Source organism: Nicotiana tomentosiformis, chromosome 3, assembly GCF_000390325.3.
Source record: "Nicotiana tomentosiformis chromosome 3, ASM39032v3, whole genome shotgun sequence".
NCBI lineage: Eukaryota > Viridiplantae > Streptophyta > Magnoliopsida > Solanales > Solanaceae > Nicotiana > Nicotiana tomentosiformis.
The window spans coordinates 49,280,480-49,304,105 of record NC_090814.1 but is presented as its reverse complement, the minus strand read 5'-3'; the positions used below and the strand labels follow the sequence as shown (position 1 = coordinate 49,304,105).

General features: G+C 32.2%; 2 protein-coding genes, 2 long non-coding RNA genes and 1 pseudogene across 6 annotated transcripts; 2 read left to right on the top strand and 3 right to left on the bottom strand.

The window, feature by feature from the left end:
• The first annotated feature begins 3,292 nt into the window (after window positions 1–3,292).
• LOC104086794 (uncharacterized) lies at window positions 3,293–6,996 on the top strand. Of its 2 annotated transcripts, none has more exons than XM_009591129.3 (2): window positions 3,293–4,365; window positions 6,658–6,996. In XM_009591129.3, the coding sequence occupies exons 1-2, from the start codon at window positions 3,469–3,471 to the stop codon at window positions 6,793–6,795; spliced, it is 1,035 nt and encodes a 344-aa protein (XP_009589424.1). In that variant the 5' UTR covers window positions 3,293–3,468; the 3' UTR covers window positions 6,796–6,996. The 2 variants fall into 2 exon arrangements, with proteins under 2 accessions (XP_009589424.1, XP_009589425.1); XM_009591130.3 differs by having other exon boundaries at window positions 3,300–4,365; window positions 6,661–6,996.
• Window positions 6,997–8,973: 1,977 nt separating this feature from the next.
• On the top strand, window positions 8,974–9,844 carry LOC104086797 (uncharacterized). The gene is made up of 2 exons (XR_011415147.1): window positions 8,974–9,190; window positions 9,727–9,844. It is a non-coding gene; the product is annotated as an uncharacterized lncRNA (long non-coding RNA).
• Window positions 9,845–12,049: 2,205 nt separating this feature from the next.
• Window positions 12,050–14,451, bottom strand: LOC104086793 (dynamin-related protein 4C-like; annotated as a pseudogene).
• Window positions 14,452–17,752: 3,301 nt separating this feature from the next.
• LOC108943480 (uncharacterized) lies at window positions 17,753–19,108 on the bottom strand. Of its 2 annotated transcripts, XR_011415146.1 has the most exons (3): window positions 19,056–19,108; window positions 18,897–18,947; window positions 17,753–17,996 (listed from the first exon to the last, which is right to left on the bottom strand). It is a non-coding gene; the product is annotated as an uncharacterized lncRNA (long non-coding RNA). The 2 variants fall into 2 exon arrangements; XR_001967412.3 differs by lacking the exon at window positions 19,056–19,108 and having other exon boundaries at window positions 18,897–19,049.
• Window positions 19,109–21,400: 2,292 nt separating this feature from the next.
• Window positions 21,401–23,035, bottom strand: LOC104086792 (DNA damage-repair/toleration protein DRT100-like). Its single transcript, XM_033653557.2, has one exon. It carries the CDS (start codon window positions 22,987–22,989, stop codon window positions 21,568–21,570), a length of 1,422 nt encoding a protein of 473 aa, XP_033509448.1. The 5' UTR covers window positions 22,990–23,035; the 3' UTR covers window positions 21,401–21,567.
• Between the last annotated feature and the right edge of the window lie 591 nt (window positions 23,036–23,626).

Here is a 23,626-nt window from a genome sequence, read left to right as displayed (position 1 = left end):
CTAAAGACGTGACAAGAAGCTTGTATAACTCCCGCCATATACAATACAATTTTGATTAAAAGAATGTTATGGCAATAAAGGACAGTAGGAATACCCTTCTAGAAGGTTGTCATCCGACACCACTCGGTGAGAAGTAGATTGTGTTTGAAAAATTAATTTGAAAAATACTTTTGAGCAGCAATTAGTGTTTGACCAAACTTTTAAAAAGTGCTTATAAGTGTATTTTTCTCAAAAGTAATTTTTAAATAAATATTTTTGGAAAAAAATTACTTTTTTCTGCTTCTCAAAAACTGCTTCTGTTTCTACTCAAAAATACTTTTTTTCCTTCTAAAAACTTGGTCAAACATTTAACTTTGGAAAAAAAAACACTTTTGTCTCCAAAAAATATATTTTTGACCAAAAAGAAGCTTGGTCAAACAAACTATAAGTGTATAAAAAAAATACTTTTTAATAAATGTATGTGTGTGTGTGTATATATATCTATACTATATTAAAAGCACGAAGGCCCTTAGCGAAATGTCGTTAGCCTTTTTTACCCTTTAAAAATAAATTTCACATATGACAAAATAGTAATTCAAATTATTTCCTAATATTTAGGACTTAGTTCCTTAATTAAATTATGTATCAAGTCCTAATATTTAGGAATTCAAATCAATTAAGATTTTACCTTATTTAAATTATTTTATTATTTAAATTATTTATATAACTATAATCACTCCATATTAAGTTCTTAATACGTAGGATTTTAACATCAACTAAAATTCTATTAATTAAACGCTTTAATAAACTCACCCTACACACGCATGTTCAATGGTGGTAAGAAAATACAGGGGAACATCATGGAAACCATTTGGGCTAATTGATTGTTTTTTTACTTTAAAACTAATACTAATTTAAATTACCTTATATGAATTATTCTTTATTTTTAGTAACGTGACATAATTGTCATTCTTTTCATGTTATAATTAAATATTTAAAAGTTGGCATGAACAAAAATCTAATGAGTTACTATCACAATAAAATTAAATAATTAAGCCTTTGAATTAATTATTAGCAATAATCCAACTATTTTTCAAATGCATCATCTGACTAGAATTAATTTTTTAGTTGACAAAAATCTTTGATATACAAATTTGTTTCCACAAGATCAAGTAAATTGACGGTGAAACAAATAATAAAGGATGAATATCAATTATAATATAGCATTAAGAGTAAAATTGATTAAAATACAAACTAAAATTAATAAGAATAAAATAGTAGACATGATTATCTACTATTTGAATTAAATCTTTTCTTATTAGAACAATGTACGAACTCCAATATCTAGGTACTTAGAGTATATTGCAAAAATATCTCATTAAATATAAATTTAGGTAAACTAATATTAATTAAGAATTGAAAGGGTGGGAAGGAGATTTCCACGTTTTAAAAGCTTGGACGAAATTATAGTTATATTTAAATATTTAAAGTTTGAGTTAATATGGATTTGAATCAAAAGAAAATTAAATTTTTGCTTTAAGGTTGAGAACCAATGGTTAGTTCTTAAATTAATTAACTAATTATTAATTAAAAGTATCCAATTCATTTTTTTTTTCAAATTTATATAAGTAAAATAATTTTTTAAGTTGACAAAACTCTTAGGCTACATAAATTTATTTCTATATAAAAAAGGCACTGGTAGTGAGATATCATAAAATAGAGCAAAGTTAGTAATAGTATTACAATTCAAATTGATAAAAATACAAACTTAAAGCAATAAGGATGAAATATTAGTAGATAAAATTTATTTTAAATGTGAGTTAATTTTTATAATTATCTTTTTATTTCTTTTCACATTCATTTCAGCAAATGATAGCTCCTTATATATTTTTTATATTAAGTTATTTTTGAAAAGATATTAACTCAACAATTATTCTTAGACTTTGCATCATCATTTATCAATATTTTTGTGAGCTATAGGGCCAATCTTTTAATTCTCAAATCTCTAAGATACCAAAAGATTTAATTATTCAACTTTTTAATTTATTTTACTTGACAAATGTTTGAAGAACCATAAAAGTATTTTCTGTTTTAGGCAATAGAAATGCCAATAATTTTAAAATCACAATAAGACATCTAAAAACTTTGATGGAGCATGATTTCTTTCATTAAGTTTGCCAAATGAGATCGATATTCATTATTTTAAAAAACATACCCTTCTCCTAATTTTTATTTAATAACTCAAATACATAATAAGATTTTTAAAAATTGAGTACTCATTAATATAAATACAAGCGCAAAACGCATACTCTAAGACTAGATATATATATATATATATATATATATATATATATATATATATATATATATATATATATATTAGATAGCAATCTCTTGAAAATAATATAAATCAATCATTAATTTTGGACCAACATAAAGGCTCCGAGCTTTGGTGCCTTTATTTATAGTTTGAGTTTAAAATTGACATGTAAGTCGAATTGTAATTAAAAAACTAATATCATCAATGTAAAATACGTCAATGATGATAATAAAGCACGAACCAAAGAAAGGCGAGAGGGAAATAGCACATACCATATTAGCTTATTTACCTAGCTTTTAGGCTATTAATTTTGGCACTTTCATCTTTCTAATTCAGCTTTATTGTCAACATCTTTTTTTCTTGTTTCGCATTTGATGTGATATTTGATCTAAGTCGGCAGACTCGGCACTTGTAAAGCGTCGGCCCTTATTTAGTGGTCGTATATTACAATGAAATGAATGCAAGCTTGTGTAAAAGCTATTTCAATTTTTGATATTTGGAGAAGGGGTGCGACCTAAATAGAACAATAAGAATCGAGAGAAGGAAAAAAAAAGGAACTGCAACAAAGTATTTAGAAAGGAAAAAAATTGAAGAAAAGAAATAATAGGGAAATTTTTCAGAAAATATTTTAGTCTTAACATTGTGATTGAGATACACATATTTATATAATATTGACTAGAGATGAGTTTAAATAAAGTATTGTGGTCAATGAAGTTCATACAATTCACATGACTTATTGGGGTTAAAGCGTAGCTATATTATTATTGCATTTTCATTAGGATAACATGTTGGTTAAAGATAAATTTGATATATAATAAGTACTCTATATTAAAATATATAATATATATTTTTTACGTTTGTATAAGCGATATTCTGAACATATTATTATGTATCCAACTTGTCTTAGATTTGGTGTCTCGTAACGCGTCACAGAAAATATGTACTTATAAAATAACATGAAACGTTAAATCCGGTTACGGGGGGGGGGGGGGGGGGGGGGGGGGTTCTCAGTCTCATCTCATCTGATGGGAAACTGGAAACTACATTGCAAGTTGTGGGTATCTGTGGTAACCCACCAATCCAAAAAGTAGTTGATGCCATTCAAAACTTGCTCCTCCTCTCTTTTGTCCTAATCTCATATCTAGGGTTTCCTGATCAAACAACAAACCATGGATACCGAATTTCAAGATTGGGAGTTGCTCCACCCCAACTCAGCTTCAGATTCCGTTCTCCCCGTTAACTTACCCCAAAACCAGGAGGATACTTTCGTCGAAGAAACCAAGGGTCTTATTCAACCCAATTATTTCTCCATAGATTCTCACAGTACTCCTACTTTTGCTGCTTTTAACGGTTCTGAGGAATCGGATAATCCGACCTGGATTGACTCTGGTAGTGAAAGGTCTGAAGATCGGCAATTTGGGGAATTTGACGGGAAAAATGATGTGGGTGTGTTTGAAAACTCGAAATTACAAGTGGGTTCTGGAGGAATTGGAGATATAAGTAGTGAAAATGGGAAAAATCTTGAGGTGGGTGTTGTGGAAGACTCGAAATTGGAAGTGGCTTTAGGAGGAATCGAAGATATAAGTAGTGAAAATGGGAAAAATCTTGAGGTGGCTGTTGTGGGAAACTCGAAATTGGAAGTGGGTTTTGGAGGAATCGAAGATATAAGTAGTGAAAATGGGGAAAATGAAGATATACGTAGTGAAAATGAGAAAAATCTTGGGGAATTTTGGTCTGATACTGGTGGAGATGGAATTGGTGATGTGAAATTTGGGGATGTTGAAGAGAGGTCAGAGGCTTGTGTAGAACAAAAGGACGAAAATGAGAGGGTTGAAAGTCAAAAGAGGGATGAAATTGAAGCAAGTAAAGGAGGAGAAGAGAAGAGGAGTTTGGTGTGGTGGAAGGTGCCATTGGAGCTTCTCAAGTATTGTGTGTTCAGGGTTAGGCCTATGTGGGCCTTCTCCGTAGCTGCTGCTGTTATGGGGTTTGTGATATTAGGTCGTAGACTGTACAAGATGAAGAAGAAGACTAAGAGTTTGGAGCTCAAAGTTACTGTCGATGATAAGGTCAGTGTTACTTTGCCCATTTCGATACCATTATGTTAGTAACATTGTTTTTTCCACACTATAGGTGCTAACCTTAAGCTTGAGTAGTTTGTTTCTTCATCCTCTTTATCCAAAACATATTAAATAAATGAAAGAATGTTGATTCATGTGTTATGCTTTTGAAATATCTAATAGTTAAGCAAAATGAGGAATTGATAACGTTACATAGTTATTTTTGTTAAAGGGCTGAGCTTTTTTCATGGTAGATACTTGAAGAAGAGGGAGATTAAAACTCGAATTGGAAAATAATGGGGCCCTAGGGATCATGACACTTCAGTATACTCTTTAGCGAGTGTAGGGGAGATCAGTCTTATGGCTTACAAATGTTATTATAGTTATATGACCCGTTAATATAGTTATATGACCCGTTTCACAGGAATTAGTAAAATATAACACAGGAGATCAGTAAATAATACAAAGGAGATCTTTGTAAGATCATAAAGGAGATCTTTGTAAGATCATTTTCTTCTATTCAAATCCTCGTGAGTGTAGTGATATTGTATTGTGGATGGCCCTGTCTATATGCAAGACAGAATCATAGGAATCGGTAATTAGTTTGTGTCATCATTGCTTGGATGTCTTATAGTGTATGCTTAGATGTGCCATTTCATTTTCTTTTCATTTAACATTTTTAGTTATGGGAAGAACAATTGATTCTTCCTGGCCAATAAGGCTTCAAACTTTGGCATTTATTTGATTTTTTGGGTCGTCACTTGCATCATGTTCAAAATTTTATATTGAATTTTGTTCCAGAGTGCTGTGTATCTTGAAAATATAGGATGTGGGATAGAGCAATGGTATAGGACTATAGGCTGATAATGCCTTTAGAATTCTGTTGCCCTGTATCATTTAGCAGTTCGTTTCTTGTACCTCTTGACATTTCAGTAATTATGATTGCTGTTTCTTCTTTAGCGAGTGAAGTGCTTTATCTAGCTTGAAATAACAAGGCAACTTGTTTATTCTAGCTCGGCCTTGATATCTCTTGTGATTTATTTATGGAGCAAGTCATAGTCACATAGCTGGAGAAACCCAAAATCGCTAATTATATTGAAGTTGTTTCAATAAGATAGAGAATAAACAAATGGTTCCTCATGGATGGAGATGTAACTACCAAATTTAATAGTCTGTGCTATAAAATACACCCTAACATTCCTGGGAAAGATAAGCCTTGTGTTACAGTTGTATTAGATAATGAAGACAGCACAAGTGTTGTTTATCAATACCCCTATAGTAAGTGTTTCGAAAGTCTCAATCATGAATAAGTTGTTTTTTCTTTTCTTTTATGGGAGTGGGTGGGTAAATCTATACCTTCAGTTTGTTCTCCAACTTCTGCTGCTTCCAGCTTCCGCCACGGTCCTTATTAGCACTTGTGAAATGTAAACAAAGAGGATACAAGGGACCACAGCTTGGAAGCCACTCTGTAATAGAAGTTGCTAAATAGACACCGGTATTGTTAAGGCACTTTGTGAGTCTACCTTGGATTAAACGACTGCTGCTTCATTACTTCTACTAGTGCTCCTTTAACATTATTTTAGTCTTCTGTTGTAAATTGTTTCACATGATGATTTTGCTTTAAATTCCACCAGCAAAGAAAAAAATAAAAGGAGAAAAGAGAAGGAAAAGAAGAGAGAAAATAAACCAACGACTCGAGACATTTTCATTTGGTGCAGATGGTGTCTACTTCGTTGGCATCGGCACCGTCAAATGCTACCAAATATCTTTTCAGGCTTAACGTCAAGTTTGGTTTCATTTTTATTTAGTTTATGGATTTTGTATACCTTTTGCTCAATTCTGCATGTTGCCAAATAGCCTGTTTGGCTTTTCAAAAAAGTGTTTTTGGGAGAAGCTGCTTTTTTTTTTCCTCAAAAGTGCTTGGGAAAAAAGTGTTTTTGGCCATGAAGAAGCTTGGCCAAACAGGCTATAGATGTTACCAGAAGTACATGCTCTTTGACATGTGTAACTATGGAAACTGAATTTTTAAACCCCCTTCTGAAGTGTCCTATAGAACTATCCAACCTTAAACAGCTGTAAAACTTGGAATAACCAAACAGTGTTCATGCTTTGTGTCTCGAACAGATTTTGATGTTTTTGACTTGAAACGTTTTCAAAAAAATTTGTACTTCTGTTGTGTGAATATTATAGGGAATCATCGGATCAAGTCCTTAAATCCGTCCTTTGCCTTGGACCAGCACTCTTTCTTCTCACTATCGAATCCTTGTCTGTGTGTTGATTAAGTTTCTTCATTGTGTGCAGAAGGTATCTCAATTCATGAGCCGTGCTGCACGCCTTAATGAAGCATTTTCTGTTGTGAAGCGGGTTCCTGTGATTCGGCCGCAGCTGCCAGCACCTGGAGTTTCACCATGGCCTGTTGTGAGTTTGCATAGGGTGTAATCATTGTAAAAAAAAAATGAAGTTTATGTATATTGGAAGAAGCATTGGTGTCGTCACCAAGTCCCATTTGATATATGGCTGTGTTTTTGCTTGGCTAATTTGTGTTTAAACTTTCTTTCTATCTGTGCTCAATATACTCCTGAACAGACTGATGTACGATTTTAAAGCTATGTATGTATAAACTCTCTTATCTTTTGCCCATATGTCGTGTTGTATGTCTCTTTAACAGTTTTTCTTTTCCCACTACCAATTAGTAATTCAAGGGGAAGTGGGTTCTTGTTTGACATTCCTGCAACAGAGTTCTGCAAAATACTTTTTCTGGTCTTTCGAGGAAGCTCTACAGTCAAGTGATAAACAAAGTTCACATTAATCATACACAAGAAAAATAAAAAAAGTTGTACATTTTAAGGCATGAAACTGTCGTATCTATATTTTTATGGTCTTTTCCAAGTTTATAGAATAATTATCTGATAGCCTATAGTGTATTGCTCTTACGATTTAGCTAGTTATATTTATATTAGGTTAGGTATTTGTCAAGAATTTTGCTACTGCTAATCTTACATGTTTCCATTAAACCTCGCAGGCTAACAAAATATTTACTTTATATTGCCTTATAAAGTAAATACTCCCTCCGTTCACTTTTACACGTCCACTATGAACTTTGCACACTTCTTACGAAATAATAAATGAAGTGTATAATTTACCATGATACTCATATTAATTGATGCATATTTTTAATGGATTTGAGAAAATGATTTGAAATGAGTAATGAATATTGTCGGTATAACAGGAAAAGAGAAAAATATCATCTCTTGATATGCTAGAAGTGACAAATATAGAGGTGAAAATTTATTATTTTTAGAATACTGGATACGTAAAAGTGAACGGTGGGAGTATTTTGTTTGCCTGCGAGGCCTAATTGAAACACGTAAAATTAGCAGTAGCAAAAGTTTATGGATTCTAGATGAATGAGCTCCTAGTTAGAGTCTTAAAGAAACAACAAAAATTCATATGATTGTTTTTGACAAATTAAGGAATTAGATAGTCTTTTGAATATGGCTGAACATTTAGGGGTCGTTTGGTAGGGTGTATAAGAATAGTGCAGAATACAGTGTATTAGTAATGCATGGGTTTGTAATGCAAGCATTAGTTATGCAGATATTATCTCTTATAAACTGTTTGGTGTGGTGTATTAAAAATTATAATGCATTGCATAATTTTTAAGAAAAATAGTTGTTTACAAAAATGCCCTCCATATTCTCTAGCTTTAAGGGACTCTAAGGACAATTTTGTCTTTAACCATACTAATGCATGCATTAATAGCCTTGGTATTACTAATGTCAAGGTTTTCTATGCCTTACTTATACATAGGTTAATACCAAATATGATGTATAACTAATGTATTAGTTATACATAGGTTTAAAAAATGTACCAAACAAGGTATTAGTAATGCACAAAGCTAATGATTGCATTATTTTTCCTAATACCTCCTATCAAACTACCCTTAAAGTATTGCATCATTATTAATGAAGACACCTTCCTAGGTTGCTCTAGCTGTATCACTATGTCCTAATTAACTTCATTAATTATTTGTGCTCGTGTTAATGCGTATCTAGTTTTCTGGTACGTTACCTCCAGTTGGTTAGTATTTGACCTTTTGATATAAGTAAAACACGATTTCATTTCTTAGAAATTCTTTTACATTTTACATAGGACAAGGACATTGGGAAAGGGATTAATAACAATCGACAGTGAGAGTCATGCAACTTTTTCCATTACATAAGGGAGAGAAATCTCACATGGTCACCCAAAGCTGAAGTTTAAATTAAATAAAAAAAAATTATGGGCTTTTCTTATTTTTCTGTTTCCTTCTTTTTTTTCTTCATAAAGCAGATTGTTTCACACAATTTGGATGATTTCTTTAAATACAAAGCGCATAATAACTTTTATTACATCTCCTCCTCTAAATTTTGAATGCATGCACATAAAAAACAGAAAAAGTAATTAGAAAACTTTGGCCAATTTTAGCTCAATCAGTGAATGGCTAATTTGTAGTACTGGTAACTTTCCTTACAATACCAAATTTTTAAAAAGCTAGCCGTTAATAGTTTCATTTAAATACACTCTTGAATCTTAATTGAGGTATTAAGCAACTAAGATCTTTGCTTACATTTTCTTCTTCACAAACAAAAGATTTTCACAATATTTTCTTTTAGACAAACAAAATCTTCTTTGAAAGAAAATGACTTCCACTCGTTGTGCAGCTTGCAAGCAATTAAGAAGAAGATGTCCTTCGGATTGTATCTTTTTACCATATTTTCCTCCAAATAATCCACAAAAATTTTCTTGTGTTCATAGCATCTATGGTGCTAGCAATGTTGGAAAGATGCTCCAGGTAAGTACCATATCATATTCCTATAAGAATCTTTGTTTATTCTCTTGCTTGAATTAAATACGTTTTTAAGTATATTTGTACAGACAAGATATTATTTTGTATATTCTTTTCTCATTCAGTGCTTCATAATATCTGTGTAAATATGTTTCGGCAGTCATTTATTTAGGTTAGTTAAAATGTTTGGATCTTTCTTTCTCTTGCTCCTTCAATGATAAGTGACAATAAATTAAGATAACCACATAGAGAAGTAGTTATTAACTTATTTATTCGTATTGATTACTATCTCCATAATGTTATAATGTTATGAATTGAGACCCATAATTAAAATGGTTTCATCCCATAGTTTAAACCGTATTCTTTTGAGGTGGAAAGAGTAGTATTTCACACTTCAAACCATAGTTAGCGAGGATTATTTGCATGTCTATGTATCCAGCTTTTGGATTCGGAAAGATACGAGTTCCTAGTTGAACTTATGTGTGCTAAAATATGTCAAAGAATTAAAGAAACTAATTTCTTTTAATTTTATTTTATAACAGCAAGTACAAGAGCATCAACGAGGGGATGTAGCAGACACGTTGTACTATGAGGCATATTGCAGAATAAAGGATCCAGTTTACGGTTGTGTTGGGATCATTACTGTTTTACATGAAGAAATCTACCAATTACAATGCGAATTGACTAAAGTACTAGCTGAAATTGAATTACTCAAAGCTCAGTCACCACTTCAAGGACAACAACAAGTTGAATATTTTGCTAACTTATTGGCTGATCAAAATGGAGTTTATACTTCATCACCATCTTTATTTGATCCTTCATTCCATTGGTTTTACTAGAACTTATTATGTAGTGTTCCTTTTTATTTTTCATGACATATTTTGGCCATTTTATGGATTCTCTTGAGTTACTTTGAATTTTATTAATTTGATTTGGACTTGTATCCTTAACTTCTACACGCTGATTTCATTCATCCTATCTTACATTTGATCAACACCATAATATGCTTAAACTCCTAGTAAAATTAAAGTTAAAATTAGTAGAATTTTGAACCATAAAGTTTCTCTTGCCAAGTAAATCCACAGATAAAAATGCAAAAACATTCTTGACATGTGAATACGTACTATTCAAAAAGAAAAGAGAAAAACATTATTTTCAAGTTTCAACACATCGTACTAAACAGAAATCAATAGGGCAAATATCACCTTGCAAGAAAATAAATATTTACGCAGTGTAGTTCGATGAATTAAACCTATATCTATAGACGAAATCACAGAGGTTTAAACAAGTATCTTCAATACTTAATTCTCTCACAAAAGATTCTATTTTTTAAATACTAAACGTTTTCTGAAATGAAAAGCAAATGGATTTTCACGAAAACTAACACAAATATCTTCAAATAAATACATTTTCTATACTATCTTTGTTTTGAGTTGATTACCACAATCAAAATTGGTGGTTGCATATCTCCTTGCAGTACCAATGATGGGAAGAAAATATCAAATTGAAATGTAGAATTGCTCCATTTTGAAAGGCGTCTTTCTCTTTGATATAAGTTCATCTGTTGTAAAAAAGGAATGATCATCAATAATCACGTTTAGTTTGTGTTCCGTAGATGAAAATTATTGTATCCTCCCTTTTTGGTTTCACAAAAGACAAAAAAAAAACATACTAGGTCAAAATGAAGCAAATATGGAGAGGACATTATTTGATTCTAAGGTTCCACCTTTATTCACATAATGCAAAGGTTTATCTCCCTTTGACCCGCCACATACCAGGCTACCAACCCTGTCTCGCAACTTCACTTCTGGCATTTAGCAGATGCCATATCTAGATTGATTGATATTGAGGTTTAGTTATTGTTATTGTATTTGAGTTATTTGGATATCATAATTTTATAATTTCAGATCTCAGTGTCACAATCCAAAATCTATCCTCAGGAATCGTGATGACACCTAGTCTCTAAGACTAGGTAAGACAACTTCATTTTAATGTACATAAGAACCTAAGAGTCTAAATCGGTCAAATTTTCACATATAAGTACTCGTATTTTTTTTTTTGACTTCTAGCTAGCTAAGATATCCTTTTTTCTAAGATATCCTTATTAGGAATAAGTTTTAGCATGTCCAACTTGCGACTAGAATGCAAGGTTTGCCTAAGTTGTTTATCTGCATCAACACGTTAATGCCAATCAGTAACGAGAAAAATAGAAAAGCCATTTTTTCGATTTTCTATAGCCCAAATCTGTTCTTGAAGTCGAATTCATCAAAATGTTCTCCTAAAAGAACAAAAACCGTAAAGCACCTTTAGGAGATCAGTCAACTGTGGTTTACGCTACTGAATAATGTGTGTATGAAATATAACGCGGTTAAGTATCTTTTTGTTTACCATCTTTCTTGCATATATTGTTATCTCAATTAGATGCTTGAGTCATTCTTTGTTTCCAGGGACCTAGATTCGTGATTTAGGAACCTCAAACTACATAACAAGTAACATACATTTGTTCATTTGTTTTTCCAATATCTTATCACCACCCATAGTTTCCCTTACCATTGGCATCGAAACCACGGCCAAATTAAAGCAGTTGTTCCATTACCTTGTTTTGAATGATTTAACAAAACAAGTCACTCAGTCCCTTTGTTGTTCCATTACCTTTAGCAGTCAATGTACTCTTGTTCATACCCAGATTATGGGATGTATGATTAGTGATAAGGGTGAGCCGCAGGACCTTTACTACCTCTATTCCAACATATGATAATTTCAGATCCAAATCATAGCCAATGGATGTAAATTTTGCAGGAAAAAGGAAGCAGTGCACTCTTCAGAAAAGAAAAGCAGCATGAATTTAAGTTCCCTTAGGCCAAATTAGAAGATAGAAACTTGATTTGGCATTAGAATACACGAAAACTACACACAAGCAGGGCCACATATACTTAATTCCTACTATAGGCATTCCACAACTAAACTACTTATACTTAGGTAGTTACATACTAGAAGAGGAACATTGGCTGAAGTGGAATGCAGTGCCCTGATCAGGAGTACAAAATATTAATCTAGTCCTTTTCTTGATCACCATGAAGAGAAATCCTGTCCATGATATTTGCCACCACCTCTTTTGACTCCTTGAGAAGCTTGACACTCTTGTCGAGCCTAGTGCGCTTCTCGGCAATCAAAGGTGACTCATCCAGCATTCTCTCGATTCCACCACCGTGAGGCGCCATCAGATCCTGAACGATCTCCTCTTCCATCTCCTTGTTAACCATCTTTTGAATGCTGTACATAATGTGCAAAGCCATAAAATCAACCATCCTCATCAACACAAGCTTCCAATAGGCAGTTATCCTCATCTTCATATCAAATGCCTGCTGCACCGAACCTAGATGCTTCCTTAAATGACCAACATCAATATCTCCAACACCTTCCAAGTTTATTACGGAGGGCTTCGAGGGATCGTTCATAATCTCCATAAACGCGTGTTGTTGCTCTATGAGCTTGCTATAAGTTGCTAAATAGTCAGGATTACAAGTGTAATCAGTCAGCTTTTCCATCCCGATGATTTCCCTTACCCAATCAACTGATTCGTTCTTCTTGATGAGAATCAAGTTTTGAGCAGCTCTTCTGGTGGAAGACTGAAGTTGTGGGTAGTTATCACAATGATACATTAACACTTTGATAACAATTCTCTCTACGTAATTCCACAGTCTACCCACGAAATCCTCTGGAATTCCAGCAATCTCCTTGACTTTTATCTGCAATACATTGAGGAAAACGGCCCGAGGAAGGAAGTTCGGCAATCCAATCCCTTTTGTTTCCTGTAAAGCCATCATCTCTTCCCTCAAAAAGTCTTCATTTTTCTCTAAATTCTTTGAATGCAGCTCAATAGAGTATTGGTCAAGCATTTCAACCAGTCTAGCTGTGCAATGCATTTCTTTTTCTTCCGGATACTCGTCAAACTCCCCTCTTAGAAGAATTTTCTTTAATGATTCCTTGGATGAACTAAGAATACGCATGAATGCCGTCAAAGCTTCAGCCACAGAACTTAAACGCTGAGGCAGCCTGTTGAGTTCGGCGACATTAGCAGTTAGTTTGTCATTGATTTTCCCCACAATTTCAGGCAAGCATTTCGAAATGATACTTGCTTGAATACGCACCAGCTTTTGTGCCAGAACTGGAATGCCAAGCATGGATTTATCAATCTTTGATAAAAGTGGATGGGTTGAGAAAAGCCTTGCCTCATCACTCCTGGCTTCTTCGTAAGACTCATTCCCAATTCTATTCCTCACACAAACATAGCCGAGTCCTATATTCACTTCATCTGCAGTAACTTTCTCAAGCAAACCTTCAGGAGCTTTATCGGCCTTTGTCACAACAGCTAAAGTCCTTTCCCCTGTTTTGTCAACCTTCTGAGACATCCTAATAAGTAGGAAAATCGACAGTAGCTGACAAAACATTCAAGATTGTGCTTTCCTCAGGAGCTATGTATTTCATAATGATATCAGAAATCTGCTCATAAATGTCTTCAGGTTGTCCCTTAACAGGAACTCTAGTGATTCCAGGCAAATCTACCATGGTTAAGTCTGGCACACCATTCTTTTTCACTACAAGTGTTAAAGGGTTGTTAGATATGCCCTTACCATGGCCTGCAATCTCATCAGTTGCAAGAATGATAGCATCTGCAATGCCAGCTTCATCGACAGGGAGCGACTTCTCATTGTACTCCAAGCGAAGATTTGTTGTTGTGATTTTTGTGTCATTTTGCAGCCTCATAATTAGAGGAACTCTGGTGCAAATGCCTTGCCCTCTAGGAAGGCTGATTCCAGCAAGGGATTCAAGAACACTGGATTTTCCAGAAGATTGATCGCCGACTACTACGATGGTCGGAAGCTGGATGCCTTCTTGCATGATGTTAAGGTGGCGGAGTTTGTCTACGCAGTCGAGGAGTGGTCGGATTCTATCATTGAAGGATGCAACAATAGGAGGATGAACACCACAATCTGGTGGTGCTACTACTGCAAGAGGTTTAGGATCAAGAACAGCAATTTCATCAGATGGATATTGTTCATCAGAAGAGCAGTCATCGATGTTTTGGTAAGCCATACTTTCTTGGGAGTAAGTAGAAATGGTTTTGAAGGTTTCTTTCAAAGGTGAAATTGGTGTGGTGAAGTATATAAAGAACTTTTAGGTGTTGTTTGGTTTAAGAGATAACAGATGTATAATTCTGGTATACTATTTGGCAGAAGAGATATTACTGTAGTAAGTACTTTGGTTTTCTGTTTTTCCTATACATGAAATGAAATTAATGTGTTACTTATACACTGTTTCATTTTTCATATAAAATTCATTTTTACTTGTGTGTGCATAGTTTAATACCAAAACCATATTATGGTCCAACTTTTATCCTAGGAATAAATCTAGCTTTATGGGATATAATGTGCAATAAAAACAAAAATAAAAAAATATCGTGTGCTTAGACAGTAAGACAAATCATCCGTACTTCGAGTGGCTGTGAATATTGTGGGACCTATTTAAATAAAGAAAAGAAAGAGAATGATTTAGAAAAACATAAGCAAAAGCAAAAGCAAAAGCAAAACCGAGGACACTTTTGAATAAAAAGAAATTAAAAAAAAAATGCAAAAATCAAATTGGTTTGGCAAGACCATTTTTCAATCTTGTAAATATGCAAAGTAGCGGACGAACCAATTTTAATTGGTTTTGGTGAGTAACAATACTATAAATAGTAATACGACCAAAATGAGTAAACAATAGAAGTTAAAGAAAGTAATTCATGAATTATAGTTTGTAAGATAATTAATGAGTGTGAGTAATATTATAGTGATGTGCTTAAAATAAAGAATATTATTTTTTTCGAAATTATAGTAATCTCTTGATACTATTAAATTATAATATTATAGTGGTAATATTACTCCGTTCGAGTATTATATTTTACCCCATTAAAAGATTTAATATTATTATTATTTTTTTGTGTCATTATTATTTATAGTGAATATTATTTGTGGACGGGATATATTTATTATCAACCACAAATATTACTTTTGTTTGAAGAAGCTTTGAGATGAAAGCTACGAGCCATATATATAGGCTTTCTTTTCCAATGAATACAGATGTAGGTGTTTCAGAAAAAAGAATAACCAGACCATAGCCCTTCCTGTGATATATGGTTCCAATGCATTGTACCTCTTTTCTTCTCATTGTACGCAACCTCGTTGGAAGAAGTGTTCATGATGAAAAGAAACCAGCTTTAACAAAGGATTCCTAGGAAAGAAGATCTCTTTCTGATTTCCTGTCAGCACGCATAATATCTACTCAGCCTTGGCCATAAATTTTGACAACTTTTTTTTTAAAACATGTTCATGGTTATATGATCAGTTTTTTGAAAAAATAATTCAAGTTCTCAAAAATTGCCAAAAAACATTTTCACTCATAAAACTTAAAACAAAATTCAAATAAAATATATATTCAAACACAACTTTAACTTTAAAAAATTATTTTTTAACACAATTTTAAAAATTTATTTTTCAATTTTCAACCAAATTTATATCGAGACGCTAGCTAAGATTAAGCTCTCGTTTGGCCATAAAATTTGAGATTTTTTTCAAATTTTATTTTTAAATATTTGTTTGTTTATAGATTTTAATCCTTTTTTGGCAAATTTTGAAATATAATTCTTCAAATCCCAAAAATAGCTCTAGAAAAGTTTTTGAAGCTTTTTACTCACAAAATTTCAAATTCTTTTCAACTAAAATATATGTTCAAACACAATTTTAACTTTCAAAATCTATTTTACATCTCATATTCAAAAATCTATTTTTTTAAGTTTCAATTAAATCAATGTCCAAACACTAGCTAACATTTTGATTGCTATAAACTTTTCTTTTCTTTTTTGTGAACAAATTGCTTATTTCATAAGAGGAGACATTTTTAATAAAAAATATTTTGGGTGTGTTTGGTACGAAGGAAAATATTTTCGATAAAATATTTTTCAATTTTCTCATTTTTTTGTTGGCTTAAATACTTTGTAAAATATTTTTCTCATTAACTCATTTTCCTTCAATCGAGGAAAAACTTGGAATAACCTATCAAGAGGGAAAAATATTTTCCAAAACTCTTTTTCAAGGGATCACAAGGGGTGTGATGTAAATACTCTATCCTAATACAGACATTAATGGCTAATATGTTTCATCCCAAACTAATTGATCCGCTATATAAATCTTGACGGTTCATATCGCTAATGTCATAAATTGTATAAGTCAAACAAAAACAATAGGTAGAAAGAGGATATAATGGCAATCTATCCAATATGTCGGGATTAATTTGATAATTTATAGCAAAAGCGGTCTCCCGAAAGTGCCTTTGTGCCTTTGTATAGGAGCGAAAAAATTCCCAAAAAATTTAAGGGAACATCTGAACATCATATGAACGTCCTAAATGCATGCAAAAAATTGGATGCATATATTTTATGTGCATTTTAAGTATAATTTTTACACTTCGGATAAAAACATCTTTAAGTGCAGCTAGTGTTTTGCATGTATTACGAATTTGTCTTAAATATAATTTTTCAACAAACTTTTTATATGCACTTAAACGTTTTCGTCCCCAACTTCAGATGTGATTGTGACAATTTAGTCACTTGCGTCTGAAGTTTTGTCCTTAGTAGGTACAATTGCAAAAAACAAATTGAACTTAGGATACAAAAAACAACTTAAATAGTGACCACAAATTTGTGAACTTCTCCCCTAAATTCAAGGATAATTTAGCATATAAAGTGATAATGACATGTTTAAAAATAGAAATGAAATTGGACATTTTTTTGTAATATACTACTCCATCTATTCTCTTTTACTTATCCATTATACTAATAATAGATTTTCTGTTTTCTTGTCATTTTTAAAAAATCAAGGGAAAAAAAAATTAAAAGTTTACCTTATCATTAAGTAATCATTTTCCAAACTAATCGAGATATTCGTAGTCAAATTTAGTTCCAAAGTATCATTGATAACCATAATTTAGTAAAATAAATATTTAATTAATATTTTCTTAAGAAGAGTGTAAAATACAAATTGAACAATTAAAAGGGAACAGATGGAGTACGATTGATACCAAAGTATATCTTTCTCGTTATTAAGCAGCATGAAAAAAATTTGAGACTATCCAATTTTGGTCTTAAATGTGGATATACTAGACACATGGTATATCTTTTAAAGACTAGATAGGTATATGCTCGTGCAGAGCCCTCAAAGTACCATATTCTAAGTTTGCCTCAAACAGTAAAATTAAAGAACACAAATTCAAGCAGTTAGTTTTCAAGTGTTATGGATAAAGATAAACTGATGGATAAACTGATGGATGATGATATTGGAGACAATAATAATTTGGGATAAAATGTGCATTTATTTCTCAATCTGACTATATGAGAAACAAAACGATATAGAATAACACACCAACAAGAATTCACACAGTTATTTTAGCGATACATATACAAATTGATAATAATAATAATAATAATAATAATAGGAAATAAATATATCAAGCCATCTTGTGTCGTAGAAATACAAAAGATCGTTCTATTTGTGTAGAGACAAAAATGTGAAAAGCTATAGCATTCACTTTCCATAAAAGGAACAAATGTTTGCAAACAAAATCATTTAACTAATGAAAAACGTCACATTGTGTCTCTTATGTCTCACCCTAAACTTCATCCGATTAAATTTTCTTCACACAAGCATTTCAGATTTTTTTCTTAAAAACAACTCAGTTGAGCCACCAATCTTTGAAGCGAAGTATCAAACACAACCTACAAATCAATCAAGAATAGCATACTTAGTAGATGGAAAGCAATTTATCCTACAATATAGTTATCATGGCTATCCTTTAAAAGGAATCGGGAGGACCCAAATGACAAAGAAACAAAAGGAAAGAAACATATATATGGTCATAATTATGAAAATAGGTGTAGATAAAACTTATGAATATTTATATAGCACTGGATGAGACAATAGTAGATTGATCTTCACACATGTCATTTACCAAAATTCACTTAGAACAGAATCAAGCACTCAGAAGATCCATGCTTTTCCAAGAAAATGAAAATTTTAAAAGTCCTCCTTCCTGTGGCCTTACAAATAAAACTTTTAAATTCTGAGAAGAGCTTAGTTTCTCATTTGAAGTATAGCTTACATCTTAAGTCCAAAGTTATCAACAAACAAATCAAGTACTGTCATACACATTTTTATACATAATATACATAAAAACAAAATTTAAAAATTAATAAGTTTGTCAAAAGTTCTTCTTAATGTTTAACTCTCCCTGAGCCCTCGCTTGGCTCGATCAGGAAGTTTCTGAATTCTATTAACTTGTTTTTGTTTATGGCTTTTGTTCTTGCCCAAAAGGCCCTGGGCAGTCTTAACCCCAAAGTACAAATGTAGGCGTCCAACCCTTTCTTGAAGAGTCGTACCTAATTTCCATCATAGACTTTATAAAGAACTCTGGTTGTTACCTATCATGATATTGTAGGAAGACAACTTACATTTATTACTTTTAGAAAAAATTCCACCAACGTATTATTTTAACTTGATCACAACATATCAATTGATCTACAAAAAGTTAGTAGTGCATCTTTGTACATGAGCAATTGAAATATAGAAAGTGATGATATTAATCTCCGAATAAAAACCTTGAAATTCTATTGACTGACATGGGATTTTTAGTTCATATAGACCAGGCATGCATTTCCATCATTGCACACCTAAAAATTTAGAATGGATTAGAAAGAAAAATCAGCAAGTAGAGAACGGAATGACTTTTAATAACAATAGTTACTAAAAATAGTTCTTGCATTTAAATGAATATTAACATTTTCTTGTTAGTTGAATAAATTCACCCCAAAGGGAGAATCGTGATCATAGGGAAAGCACAAGACATTATAGCTTGCAGAATAGTATAGGTTGCTTACAATCGGCCAAACCTCTTGCAACTGCCCGGAGCTATATGCTTCTTTGGCTCTGTTTACTCTTAAAACGGATAACAATTAAATTTGTACGCGATTTTGAGGATATGTGGATTGATTCAATACAAGTAATCAAAAATGTTAGATAAATGAATTAAAGATAAAATAAATAACCAAACCAATTGTGACGCTGAGTCCAGACCCGGATTTAAGCTTAACAATAGTATTACCCTCGACCGGACCCTCGATTCGAAGCCAAATGTGTATGAGAAGTATGATTAAAATAAGAACCTTTCAATAACTAGAAAACAAAGAAATAAGTTTGTATTGCCTTGATATGTGTGTTACAATGTTCCTATTCAATAAGAAACTTTCCCTTTATATAGTAGGATAGTTTTATCCCTAATATTATTCTAAAAAAGGTAAAAATCCTCCTTGTGCATCAATCACGATGCGCTATCGACGTTGGGCGAAATCCGCAAATGACGAGGTATCATCTAATTCTCACAAAAAGCAGACCAAGAGTTTATAATAATCATAATCATTGAAAATAAATACATGAATTGTGTTCCCTTATTAATTAAAAGCAAATACATGAGTTATGTCTTGTCTTTAATCACATGTTTATTGTGATACAAATTTATGGTTTATCAGAAGGTGAAATTACTTTTAGCTACAACAATATTGTAGGAATAGGATTTAATACAAGGGTAAAATAGTTATTTCGCTTTTGATGGTCATTTAATTCTTTTAATTCTTACATTAGAAGTTTTGCACATGATATGATATATGAAGAGACCTGAGTTGTACTAGTTCGAATTTGAGCTTGCTGGTTGCATTTATTGACTTGGCTTGAGCTAAATGTTAGGTATTCATTGACACAGTAAAAGACATACAGTTACAGGTGAGGAAAAACAAAGGTAACTATGGACATGATAAAGTTGCAACTTGCAAGTATTAATAAACTTACACTTTACTTTATAAAAAGCTAAAAACATGGCCGATTACTTTACAAAAATAAACTTACAGTTTCAATTGCCATTCATATTAGGTAACATGATAAAGTTGTATGCATTGAAAGAAAAAAGAAGAAGCTATAAACTATAGAGGCATATTCCAGCACAAATTGAGAAGTATATAGATTATGCCTTGTATAGATGGAAAGAAATGTTGATACACATTGACAAATTAAAGAGCAAGCCTGAACTAGTACGGAATATACACAAGATTTTCTAAAAAAGATAACAAGGAATATTTAAGTCGTTTTAGCTGTGTGATTAGGGATGTACAAATAAAACCGACAAATCGCACCAACCTGATAATATGAGTCAAATCGAGAACAAAAAATCCGACTATGGTTTGTTTTGATTGGTTTGGTGTTGGAAAAAAAATCGACGATATTTGATTTGGTTGGTTTTAACTAAAAAAAGTCAAACCGAAACCAAACCAACCTGATATTATATGTATAGAAGTTTTAAATATATTTAATATATGAAAATATTTATTGTAGTGTACTTTATAAATATTTCTTAAACTCTTACATAATTTTATCTTTTAACGTATTATTTCAAGTTTGAACTTATAATTTTTGGATGCTCCAATAAGTTTTATAGTCCATAAATGTCAGTAACTCATATAAATCCTAAACCAAAATCAAATCAATACTAATGATAATAAAAGACATTCAATTCAATTGCGCTATGAATGAAAATAGTGTTGGATATTTATTTTTAGTTTTTCCATGGTTTAGATAAAATACATAATTTATTTTTCTTTTAGTGTTTATTCCATAAAGTAGTACTTATTAGTCGTACTTATTTTAGCGACTTATTAGTAATTTTAAATTATATTTGTTTTTATTATGGCTTATAAATAATATTTATTTTATGTGATTTTCTCATTTTTATTGTTGAATATTTTAATGCAATGCCATGAATCATATCATATTTATGTTATTTATTAAAAAAAACCTTATATAGTTCTGTCTTATTAATATTAAAAAAATATTTGGAGCACAAATTCTATGTTTTGTGCTATGAAGACTTTATGGAAAAAACCCCGAAACAACCCGAAAACCCGAAAAAAACCGAGATTTAAAAATTTGATTTTTATTGGTTTGGTTTGGTCTTTAAATTTAATAACCCGATATAATTGATTTGGTTTAGTAATTAGAAAATTCGAACCAACCCGATTCATTTAGGCCGATTGAAGAAATATAGGCCCAACAAAAAAAGTAATATGGAGAATGAAAATAAACAAAGGGCAGTCAAAAAGTATACTGCTCTAAAATGCAAGCATTTATTGAACAAAAGTGCCCCAATCTGGTTGTAAAACACCAAATTATTAGCAATATGAGTGATACAATACTATTCAAACACAATCAAAAGTTGCAGAAAAAAGAAAAGAAGCTGATTTTGCACTAAGATTTGCAGGGTGGCAATGGTGAACCACAAAGACAAGCATTTCCAGCAAAAGAATTAGCCCCAAACTTTGATGGTGGAAGCTGACCACACAAATGATTACTACTCAAATTCAACTTCTCTAGTCCAGAAATTGCCTTCGGTACTTTACCATAAACCATATTCCTAGACAAATTCAAATCCTTCAATGTCTGAACAATCCTTAACTTCTCCAAATCGAACTTCAATTTATTCCCAGAAGCATAAAATCCAACCAAGAAATCAGTCTTGTTCAACAACCCAATTGGACTTCCACTAATCTCATTATCCGAAAGATCAATATAATCGTAAAAATAAGTCGTCTTCGGTTTCCAATCATCCAATTTAATCTTGATCCCACATTTAGCTAGCTTCAATGAGTATATAATTGGAGAACTTGTGATCCAACTTGGTATTGTACCAAGGTGGAAATTATTGTACGATAAATCCAAAGACTCAATACCTTTTACGAACAATTGTGGAAATGGGTCGACAAGAAGATTGTGAGAAAGATCAAGATTGAATATTTTGGTTAGATTTGCAAAGGATTTCGGTACAGTTCCTGAGAACTTGTTCGAAGAAAGATCTAATGTGTCTAGAGTACGGAATTTTCCAAGAAAATCTGGTATTTGACCTGTTAAATAATTGTGTCCTAGCTCAAGGTACCTTAATTGTGGAGCTAAAGTTGCAATACTACTTGGAATTTTCCCAGTAAATTTGTTGTTAGAAAGTTCCAAGATTATGAGGTTAGACAAGGAAGTAAAGAAGTTTGGTATTAACCCAGCGAGCTGATTCTTCTTTAAACTCAAAAAAGTTAAGCTCTTGAGCTTGCTAAATGTCTTGGGTATAGTGCCAGTGAGCATGTTGTTACCGAGTTTGAGCTGGCTCAATTGAGTTAACTGACCGATTGAACTCGGTATCGGGCCGGTTAACCGGTTACCCGAGAAACTCAGTGCAAAAAGTTGGGTCAAGTTACCAATGGTTGCGGGTATACGACCCGATAACTTGTTGTTTTCAATGTAAACAATTTGAATTTCAGGTAGAGTAAGGAGAAAATTCGGTGTACCCGATAAGTTTATAAGATTTACAAGATTAATACTTGCTAGTCTTTTTAGTTTGGAAAGAGAAGACGAGATGGTACCCGACAAGATTTGTTTTTTCTCGGGTTGTCCATAGATCTGTAGTCCTGTGACCCGATTGTCTTCCCCACAAGATACACCCGACCAAGTACAACAATCAGTACCCGTTTTCCAAATTGCAAGAAGGCCCGACGGGTCGGATGTGATACCCGACTTGAAACCTAACAACCCGGCTTCATCGTCTACGTGGCATTTTGCTGCTAGGCCTGTGAGGCACTGCAGGGTGAGAATAGAAAGGAAAAAGAATTGAGAAGAAGATAGCATTGTAAATATGGATATGTGTGCTTGTGCTTGTGCTTGCTCAAAGTAGGAAGCATTTATAGAGGGGAATTTGCATATTGGGTCCCAATACTTTAATTATTGGTAGTGAATATCTTGTGAAGATGAAAACTTCTATTACTCAGTTAGAGAATATGCTTCAAATAAAATGTGTGAGCTTTGACCTTTTTCCACGTTCAAAGTTCTTGCATGAGTTCACAAATTCTCATAGAAATTCTACCATATGATTAATTATGCATATAATGTTAAGTGTTGTACTATTTTGTTCATGCTTTTTCTTTATCTAAATCATTTTAGTTTAACATTATACAAGGAAACTCATAAACATGATAGAAATAAAAATGTTGATGCATTTTGAAGAGATTTTAATTACATTCATGTGTCCATATAACATATTTGGATATGCATGAACATAGAGGATTACTATCTTCATAAGTACTTCCAAGTATTATAATTGGGTATACAGTGATAGAACATGTCCATTCTTCAATATTGATGGCTCTAGGTAAGACAAAGTCAAGATAATGTTTAAAAAATATGTTTTGTAATAGTGCAACATGGTCAAGATCCTTTAGATTTACGGCATTAACTGTAGCTTTTATGAGTGAAATGTAATTGAAAG

Bases quoted from the DNA above. Each gene is read 5' to 3' on its own strand.
- LOC104086794 (XM_009591129.3), top strand. From the start codon at position 3,469: ATGGATACCGAATTTCAAGATTGGGAGTTGCTCCACCCCAACTCAGCT. The intron at 4,366-6,657 runs GTCAGTGTTACT...CATTGTGTGCAG, and splicing joins AAGTTACTGTCGATGATAAG to AAGGTATCTCAATTCATGAG.
- LOC104086792 (XM_033653557.2), bottom strand. From the start codon at position 22,989: ATGCTATCTTCTTCTCAATTCTTTTTCCTTTCTATTCTCACCCTGCAG.